We start from the raw sequence: 10,259 nt of genomic DNA, 5'->3' as shown, positions 1-10,259 counted from the left end.
AATGACTATTAAGAAGTCTTATTGTAGAAACTGAATTGATTGCCATGAATGGAGTATTAAGGGATTAATACAAATTTAAAAAATAAAAATAACTGAATTGAGAAACCCAAAAAATGAGGGGTGTTTTTTGTTTGTTTGTTTTTGAGATGGAATCTTGTTCTGTTGCCCAGGCTGGAGTGCAGTTGCATGATCGGCTCACTGCAACCTCCACTTTTCGGGATCCAGTGATTCTTCTGCCTCAGCCTCCTGAGTAGCTGGAACTACAGGTGAGCACCACCCTGCCCAGCTAATTTTTGTATTTTTAGTAGAGACAGGGTTTTACCACATTGGCCAGGCTGGTCTTGAAATCCTGACCTCATGATCCACCCACCTCGGCCTCCCAAAGTGCTGAGATTACAGGTGTGAGCAACCGCGTCTGGCCCCGAGTTTATTAAAAAGCATTAATGCAATATCCAACAAATTAAAGGGTAGGTACTTTGAGGAAGTAGAGCCTGCCCCCTTTAAAAGTAGGACAAGCTACACTTTCAGAATAGGGAAAAAATGTATCTGAGGGATTTACTAACACTTAGCAAGGGCAGGATTTAAATAGGTTGAGCAGCAAAAGAGTTTTTCTAGAAGTTTTATTTACTTTTATTTAATTGCTGTCTAAAGATATCTTAAAGTGAGCGTTTTCATATAAATAATTTACAGAAAAAAGTTCGTTACAAAGCCACAGATCTCATTCAGTTAGGTAATATGGTTTTCTAGTTATTATGGGAAAGGTTAACACTTAACTGGGTCTCTATAATGCTATAAAATTACCCTCACCAAATGAAGCTCTGTACAGATGACAAAGAGAATGTATACCTCTTCATAAGTGACCATATATACTCCTGAATCCTCCTGAATCCATAATCACTCTCAGACCTGTGTGAAGCTTGGTTCTTAAGGTGAGATTCTTAAATTCAAGTTAGGCCAGGCATTGTGGCTCAATCCTGTAATCCCAGCATGCTGGCAGGCCAAGGTGAGGCTAGGAGATTATGTGAGGCTACAAGTTCATGACCAGCCTGGCCAACAGAGTAACACCCCGTATCTACTAAACATACAAAAAATTAGCTGGGCATGATGGTGCACAACTGTAACCCCAGTTATTCAGGAGGCTGAGGCATAAAAATTGCTTGAACCTGGGAGGCAGAGGCTGCGGTGAGCCGAGATCATGCCACTGCATTACAGCATATGCAACAGAGCAAGACTCCATTTAAAAAAACAAAAAAACAATCAGGTCAGGCATGGTGGCTCATTTCTGTAATCCCAGGATTTTGGGAGGCTGAGGCGGGCAGACCACTTGAGGTCAGGAGTTCAAGACTAGCTTGGCTAACATGGTGAAATCCTGTCTCTACAAAAAAAAAAAAAAAATTATCTAGGCATGGTGGCACATGCATGCATAATCCCAGCTACTTGGGAGGCTGAGGGAGGACAATCACTGGAACCTTGAAGGTAAAGGTTGCAGTGAGTAGAGATCACACCACTGCACTCCAGCCTTGCCAACAGAGCAAGACTCCTATCTCAAAAAGAAATAATAATAATTCAAGTTATGTTGTACAGATTAGGTTTTAAAAATTAAGCTTTATTAATTTGGCTCAGCAATTTAAATTCTTGCTCTGATGACTTGTAAGAACAGAAAAGTAGCTGATGACAACTGCATTTTCAACATAAAAGGATTCTGTGTTAATGACATAGCTGCCTGTCTAATTTGCAATGGAAATATCTTGTTTTAAAGAATGTATAGAGGTACTATAAGAGTATACATGTTTTAACATTAAGTAGCTAGTAAGACTAACAAGAAAGAAAAAAGAGCAAAATAAACAAGCTTCAGAAAAGTATTAGCAAACAACAGTATTTGCTGAATAGCACTGGGCGCCGTGGCTCACACCTGTAATCCCAGCTCTTTGGGAGGATAAGTTGGGAGGGTCACCTAAGGTCAGGAGTTCAACACCAACCTGGGCAACATAGGGAAACCCCGTCTCTACAAAAAATAAAAAACTCAGCCAGACATGGTGGTGTTCGCTGACAGTCCCAGGGAGACTAAGGCAGGAGGATCACTTGAGTCTGGGAGGTCAAGTCTGCAGTGAGCAGTGACTGCACCATTGGGCTCCACTCTAGGTGCAAATACAAAATAAATACAAACCTCCACGCTGCTTCAAAAAAAGAAAGGAAGGAAGGAAAGGAAAGAAAGAAAGAGAGATGTGTTGCATAGTAAAGCATTACACGTCAATACTGCAGTGGGTATGAAAATTATGTAGGTGCTGAAATTTAAATTCTAAAAACAAAAAAAATCTAAGTGTAGACAGATAAAGTGTTTCTTGATAAAGATAAAATGGCTTAAAAATTTTAATGCAGTTCAGAAAAGATGTAATTTTCTAGACTTGACCCATATGCTGAAAAGACTGCTCACTGCTGGCATATACTGGGATTGGAGAAAACAGAAATGATGTGGGAAAAGATGTGGGCAACAGCAGATCACTCTTCTGGATCTCAGAAATTTTAGAAAGAATAATACTGTGGGATGCAGTAGGAACAATTAACCGTTTATGGCAAGGCCGCCAGGGCAGTTTTTAAACAGGTAAGAATGAATTCTCATATTGCATAGGCCCTTAGGATACCATCTGGAAAGTTTAGTTGGTGGTAATAACATTAATTTAAAGGTTTTGAGCAGTTTTGATAAATTGAGTACAAAGGCTATTTTATACTACCACATTCTTCACAATGTCAGAGGAACTGCCCCAAGAAATTTATATGATTACTGATCTGAAGTTAGTTAGGTTAGTTCAGGTGTAAAGAATGTTTATTTACTTATTTGTTTTTTTTTTTTTTTTGAGATGGAGTCTTGCTCAGTCGCCCAGGCTGGAGTGCAGTGGCCGGATCTCAGCTCGCTGCAAGCTCCGCCTCCCGGGTTTACGTCATTCTCCTGCCTTAGCCTCCCGAGTAGCTGGGACTACAGGGGCCCGCCACCTCGCCTGGCTAGTTTTTTTATATTTTTTAGTAGAGATGGGGTTTCACCATGTTAGCCAGGATGGTCTCGATCTCCCGACCTCGTGATCTGCCCGTCTCGGCCTCCCAAAGTGCTGGGATTACAGGCTTGAGCCACCATGCCCCGCCTTATTTACTTATTTGAAAGGACATTAACTTGTGGCCAAAGGCCAAAAGGGCTTCTCTAGGGACATTCAGTTTAAAAAACATCTCTTTCATATGCAGTATGTGCAGACTTCACACTAAAGATACCTGAGATACATGCATAGGACTTGGCCACCTAACCATGAAACACATAGTATAGAAATGGAAAATAGGTGGCTTAGTGGCTCTTAAAACAGGAGGAATCTGAGGCCATATCCAGGTCTCTGATATAAACTAGTGATGCCTTACAAATAAATATGGTGATATTTGTACCAGTTAATTACCTCTTTACTTTAGTATACTCATTTAGAAGTCTACTAAATTATCATAGAATAAGAACACATCACACTTCTAAGGAAAAGAGAAACAACAAATCTGAGTTGTGCAATTTTCTAAAACATATTATGATACAGCATATATGCTATAAGTACTACAGTATACATATACTAATTTAATATAGCTATCTCATCAACATTTCATGTGGGCTCAAGAAAAAAATAAATACAAAACCTCAGTTTTTAGTTCTGATAAAAATGAAAGATAGTGTCACATGAACTCTGAATTTTTCCATATTAAGGATATCTATCTGGCCGGGCGCGGTGGCTCACGTCTGTAATCCCAGCACTTTGGGAGGCCAAGGCAGGCGGATCATAAGGTCAGGAGATCAAGACCATCCTGGCTAACACGGCGAAACCCTGTCTCTACTAAAAGTACAAAAAATTAGCCAGGCGTGGTGGCGGCCGCCTGTAGTCCCAGCTACTTGGGAGGCTGAGGCAGGAGAATGGCGTGAACCCAGAGGCACAGCTTGCAGTGAGCCGAGATCGCGCCACTGCTCTAGCCTGGGCCACAGAGCGAGACTCCGTCTCAAAAAAAAAAAAAAAGAAAAAAAAAAAAAAAAAGATCTCTATCATGGTTCCTAACTTAAGAAAAAAAAAAGATCAATGAAAGCTTACTTGTTTTAACTCTAAATGTTTTACTCTAGAGAGAAAAAATACCTAAAGAAAGAGAGCTACTTACTTACACAGTCTAATTACATTTCTGAAGGGTGAGAAAGCCAGCTTTTCTCCTTTACAAGCTGAATTCAATATCTAAAAACTATTTTGACACAGGTTTACTGCTTATTAGCCTAGTGATTGCTGACCCCAGCTAGAATATAGCTGAACAGTTAAACACTCTGCTGCTTTTCTAATTTCCTTTTTCCAAGACTTCCTTAGAAAGAACTTTTGGAGCTAATTCTGAGCTTAATGGTTATAGAATGTTACAACAGAATTAATCCCTATTTACAAAATGAATTCCTTTACAGGCAGTCTTATGAATTACTGCCACTGAAATTATGGGTAAAAGTAACAGGTGTGAAAGTCACAAGTTCTGCTTGACATTGGCAAAATCTAGCTGTGTAACCTGGACAGGTCACTTATCCTCTTTGGCTCTCAACTTCCTCATCTATAAAACAAAGGGACTGAAACTCCATAGCTGCTAAAGTTCCTTTCATTGTCTAAATTCTATCTGTCCTTTCTCTAACTGAATGAGAAAAATTCTAAATCAAAATACAAAAAACAAAACAGAATTCAACAACAACCACCACCCTTAAAATTACTGCAACAACCGTTAAAATTACTGCCACCAGCCTGACGATGGTTGCACAGAGTTAAAGGTCGTCTATGGCGGTTTATACCGTTTACAAGGTTACAAGTCAAAAAGGCCTGTTACTAAAGCACATCATTCAAGTGGCTTCAAGGTCAGATTTCCACACAAAGATGATCCAAACACCACTGAGTTGCAGTGGAAAAGTACTAGCCTGAGAGTCGGGTTTTGGCTTGATTCAGAGGCTTTTCTTAGGTAAGTAATTTAACATCTCTTGGTCTTGATTTTCTCAGGTATAAAATGACAACGTTACACTATATTATCTCTAAGACCTTTCCTCAAACCAAAACTCTGTGTTTCTACGTGGTTATTCCCAACCTACCCTTTTGTAATGCATTCCTTCCAAAAACAGCTTGGTCTGTTTATAGATTTCTTGGCCTGTCTTGTGGAAGGTCTTGAGAAATTCTATGAACTCCTTAGACACTCTATCCGTTTCAATGCTGGTTTGCCGGTTTATGGAAGGACTGGGAGCTTTTGCTTCCTGAATTTCTGCTGGGAAAATTAAACATAGTAAGTTTCATGACATAAAAGATCCATGCATGGAATTACTTTAAGTATGTAACTTAAGGTTATTTAAATTATGTTTCATCAAAGTTAAACTTGAATTTAAATCATTTTATGTTTGAATGGTTGGACAACTTTCCTTAAAGTAAACTAAATCTGTTTTACAAGTAGGAAGTATGAGTAGACAAAACTACATTATCTAAAAGATATTCCTACTGAAATAAAAGTTGTTCTATTAGCATTTTCTTTGCCAAAATATATCATGCTTTGATCTATATATTCAATCATGAACACTGAAATGGCACCACTAGGCTTCTCAAAGACTGCTTGAGTTTATAAAACTAGTCAACAAATAGAAAACAATCAATAGAAGCACTGAAATGTCAGATGACTTATAAATGTTAGACAACCTTTCCAAATCCCATTTTACTTGACAAAAAGGCAAAGGTTAATGTGTTTATGTGGAGACTCACAATAATTTACCCACCATTTCATTGGTGAGTCATACTGATCAAAGTGAAAGAATGCATCCAAAGTGTTAATAGCATGATGAACACGACAAAACACACGATGAAGAGACAAGGGAAACATGCACCACACTATCTGATCAGCTGGGCAGACAACTCTTTCCCCTCTTCAAATAAACACACTGAAAGGAAAATGGGACATTTACACAAGAGAGATAAGGATGTTGTAACAGGCAGTATGTGCTTTTAGAAAGTACGAACTACCACTTGGTCTCTGATCACATTCTAAACCTCCTGATTTTGAACTATGCTCTCTAATGTTTATAAGGAATTTAAGTTTCCCATATCCCAATGATTTCCTAAAAAGAAAAATAATTTTTTTAAAAAGTACGTTTTATTTTGAGACAAAGTCTTGCTTTGCCACCCAGGCTGGAGTGCAGTGGCATGATCTCAGCTCACTGCAACCTCCACCTCCCAGGTTCAAGCGATTCTCCTACCGAGCTACTCAGTCTCCGAGTAGCTGCTCTCTCTACAAAAAGTAAGAACATTAGCCAGGCATGGTAGTGCATACCTATAGTGCCAGCTATTTGGGGGAGCTGAAGCAGGAGGATCGCTCGAGCCCAGGAGTTTGACACTGCAGTGAGTTATGAAATCGCCCTACTGCACTCCAGCCTGGGCGACAGAATGAGACCTTGTCTTTTCAAAAAAAAAAAAAAAAGTAAGGTATGTACACTGTGCTATGTTTTATGTAAAATGGGGTAGTGGGATAAGAATATATGTGTTTATAACTCAGAATAAAAGCACAAAAGGATACACAAGAAAGTAATAACAAAAGTTGTCTGAAAGTGGGAGAAACAAAGCAGTGTTGCTTAGGAACTAGATGGGCAAGAGACAAACTAGAAACGAAACTTCTGACCATACCTGTTAGCGCCATTTGGATATACTACCTATTTTTTAAGCACATAAATAAATCATGTACAATCTAATTCAAAACAAAAAAGGGAACATCTTTTCTAAAATATTGTTTATCTCAATTGAAAACCAAAGATTGTGCTGACATCGGTATGATTAGAAAAAAATTCTTTAGTGTTTGGAAGTGAATCCTTCTCTGATAACTCCGCTTCTAGTCATGATGGAAAACTCTGATCGCATCAGGTTTACCCTACTATCTTAACAATTGGAAGGTCAGACAAATATATGAACAAAAGGTTTTCAGACACTAGATGACAGGCAAACAGCAGATTAACTCCTGAAAGAAGGAAAACAAACATAGTCTGTCCTAGAGAGTCCCAGCTCACTGCTGGGAGAGTTTTAAAGTCTTGGCACAGGGAGAGGCCACTCAAACAGAGCATAGCTGACTTGCTGAATTGAGGAGACAGCATTTGGAGTTCTGGGAGGCCAATGTGACCAGAATTTGCAAGGCAAAATATCATGCAAATGCTATGGAGGGGAGAGGACTACACAGAAAAAGCTCCAGGTAACTGCAGAGGGTTCCCTTGAGTGTGGCTGAGTACTGCACATGCGTATGAGGAAATTACCCAAGATGAGAGAAAGAACCACCAAGTAACATGTAGAACCACAGCACAAAGGACGGGAGGAAGAAATATAAGAATCCTGTTTCGGCCGGGCGCGGTGGCTCAAGCCTGTAATCCCAGCACTTGGGAGGCCGAGACGGGTGGATCACGAGGTCAGGAGATCGAGACCATCCTGGTGAACATGGTGAAACCCCGTCTCTACTAAAAAATACAAAAAACTAGCCGGGCTAGGTGGCAGCGCCTGTAGTCCCAGCTACTCGGGAGGCTGAGGCAGGAGAATGGCGGGAACCCGGGAGGCAGAGCTTGCAGTGAGCTGAGATCCGGCCACTGCAACTCCAGCCCGGGAGACAGAGCGAGACTCCGTCTCAAAAAAAAAAAAAAAAAAAAAAAAAAAGAATCCTGTTTAGGGAGGGGAACATCATACACTGGGGCCTGCTGGGTGGTGGGGGACAAGCGGAGGGATAACATTAGGAGAAATACCTAATGTAGGTGACAGGTTGATGGGTGCAGCAAACCACCAGGGCATGCATATACCTATGTAACAAAACTACACATTCTGCACGTGTAACCCAGAACTTAAAAGTATAATAAAAATAAATAATAAATTACATGTAAAAAATTCCATTTAAGATTCTTTTCTGTAAAGTGGTATAATACTATTGTTTTAAATTTTTTTCTTTTTTCTGTAAAGTGGTATAATATTACTTGAGGGTAGATGATAAGTTAAAGATGTATTCTGTAAACCCCAGAACAACCAGTAACAAAAACAGAACAAAGAGGTATAGCTAACAAGCTGATAGTGGAGATAAAGGTGTGGTCATAAAGAAGGCAAGAAAAGAGGAGAAAAGGAACTAAGACAAGATGAGATAAACACAAAGAGCAAGATGGCAGGGGTAAACTTTCCCTTATCGAAAATCACATTAAATGTATGTGCTATAAACAGTCTGATTAAATGTCAGAGATTATCAGATTAGATTAAAAAACAAGACCCCACTTCATGTTGTCTGTAAGAAATTAACTTTAAATATAAAGATACAAACATGTTAAAAACTAATGAAAGGAAAAGGATACTCTGAAACAATGAAAAAGAGCTTAAGTGGTTACACCAATGTTAGACAAAGTAAACTTAAGAACATGGACCATATTGGCCGGGCGCAGTGGCTCATGCCTGTAATCCCAGCACTTTGGGAGGCCAAGGCAGGCAGATCACAAGGTCAGGAGATCGAGACCATCCTGGCTAACATGGTGAAACCTCGTCTCTACTAAAAATACAAAAAATTAGCCGGGCATGGTGGCGGGCGCCTTCAGTCCCAGCTACTCGGGAGGCTGAGGCAGGAGAATGGCGTGAACCCGGGAGGCGGAGCTTGCAGTGAGCTGAGATCTTGCCACTGCACTCCAGCCTCGGCAACAAAGCAAGACTCCGTCTCAAAAAAAAAAAAAAGAACACGGACCATATTACCAAGAACAAAAGGGCATCTCATCATAAAAAAGGGGTTCATTTTTCCAGAAGACACAGCAATCCTAAATATGTATATACTAATAACACTGCTTCAAAACACAAAAAACAAAATCTGACAGAACTGAAAGGAGAAACAAATTTGGACATTTCAATATTCCTCACTTAGTAATTGACAGAAAGGTGATTTTTAAAAAGTCACTAAAGACAGAAGACTTGAACAATGCAATGCTATCAACCAATTTGACCTATCTGACTCTGACAGAACACTCAACCCAATAAAAACATAATACATATTCCATCTGACAAAATAATAATGGTAGTAACTTACATATAGATAATGTCTATTAAGCACTAAGTACTTTTACAATGCTATTTTGTATAATCCTCACAAGTCTATCGGGTTATACACTTATGATATTTACAAATGAGGAAGCTGAGGCTTGAATATGTTAAGTAACTTGAGTAACGTTGCAGTCACTTATACAGTAAAGACTGGAATTTGAACCCAGCTCTGTGCGCTTAAATCCAAGGCCTGAGCTGTTGACTATGCTACAACTACCTCAGTAAGCCAAAGAGAGGACTGAAGACTCTTCAGAAGAACACCAATCCCTCTGACTTTGGAGGTCTGTAGGCCAGTCAAAGACAAGAAAACCCTACTCATTTCCTTTATTGCTTTGCTTACAATATGCTTCCCTCCCACATATACTTATCCAAAGAGACACTTCTACTTTAAAAAAAAAAAAAATCCCCTTTTAAAATGTAAATGAGGATTAATTCTATTAGCTAGTTATGATCATACAAGTTACTAAAATCAACACTTGGTTGTTTTTCTCTAAGCTTCCTAAAAATTAACCCCTACTAAGAGGCTAGAAGTTTGGATTAGAGAGGGGAAAGTGAGAGACGGTTCAGGTGTTCGGTACACAGGGAGGACGTGAGTTATGTCTGAATAGCCAAACAGGGATTCAATGTGTAAGGTGAAAGAAGTCAAGAAGAAGAAAATATGGAAAAGAACAATGTCACCCATATTACAGTTTATAGTTCTGGCTAGGGCTCAAATGGCAAGTGCTTGCTCTTCAACTTAAAGTCACCTTGTGTTTTTGGTTTTTTTTTTTAAATCAGGGTCTCACTTTGTCACCCAGGCTGGAGTACAGTTGCATGAACACAGCATACTGCAGCCTCAACCTCCCAGGCTCAAACGATCCTCTCACCTCAGCCTCCTAAGCAGTTGGGGCTACAGGCACTAGCCCAGCTATTTTTAAATTTTTTTAAGAGATGAGGATCTCACATTGTTGCTCAGGCTGCGGTGCAGTGGTACGATCTTGGCTCACTGCACTCTCCACCTCCGGGTTCAAACAATTTTCCTGCCTCAGCCTCCCAAGTAGCTGGGATTGCAGGCACACGCCACCACCCCCGGCTAATTTTTGTATTTTTAGTAGAGACAGGGTTTCACCATGTTGGCCAGGCTGGTCTCGAACTCCCGACCTTAGATGATCCACC

General features: G+C 39.9%; 1 protein-coding gene across 5 annotated transcripts in view; it reads right to left on the bottom strand.

Moving 5' to 3' along the window:
* RABGEF1 (RAB guanine nucleotide exchange factor 1) overlaps positions 1-10,259 on the bottom strand; it is an 82,454-nt gene that overhangs the window by 31,643 nt on the left and 40,552 nt on the right. For 3 of the 5 annotated variants that reach the window (XM_050783575.1, XM_050783577.1, XM_050783576.1), the window contains exon 4: positions 5,120-5,289. In XM_050783575.1, coding sequence (XP_050639532.1) covers positions 5,120-5,289 — 170 coding nt within the window. The remainder of the gene's footprint in view (positions 1-5,119; positions 5,290-10,259) is intronic. The other 2 variants (XM_050783578.1, XM_050783579.1) reach the window with 1 other exon arrangement.

The sequence above is a fragment of the Macaca thibetana genome, chromosome 3, assembly GCF_024542745.1.
Source record: "Macaca thibetana thibetana isolate TM-01 chromosome 3, ASM2454274v1, whole genome shotgun sequence".
In the NCBI taxonomy this organism is placed as follows: Eukaryota; Metazoa; Chordata; class Mammalia; order Primates; family Cercopithecidae; genus Macaca; species Macaca thibetana.
Note: the sequence above shows the minus strand (reverse complement) of the source record. Positions and strands in the feature narration are given on the sequence as shown.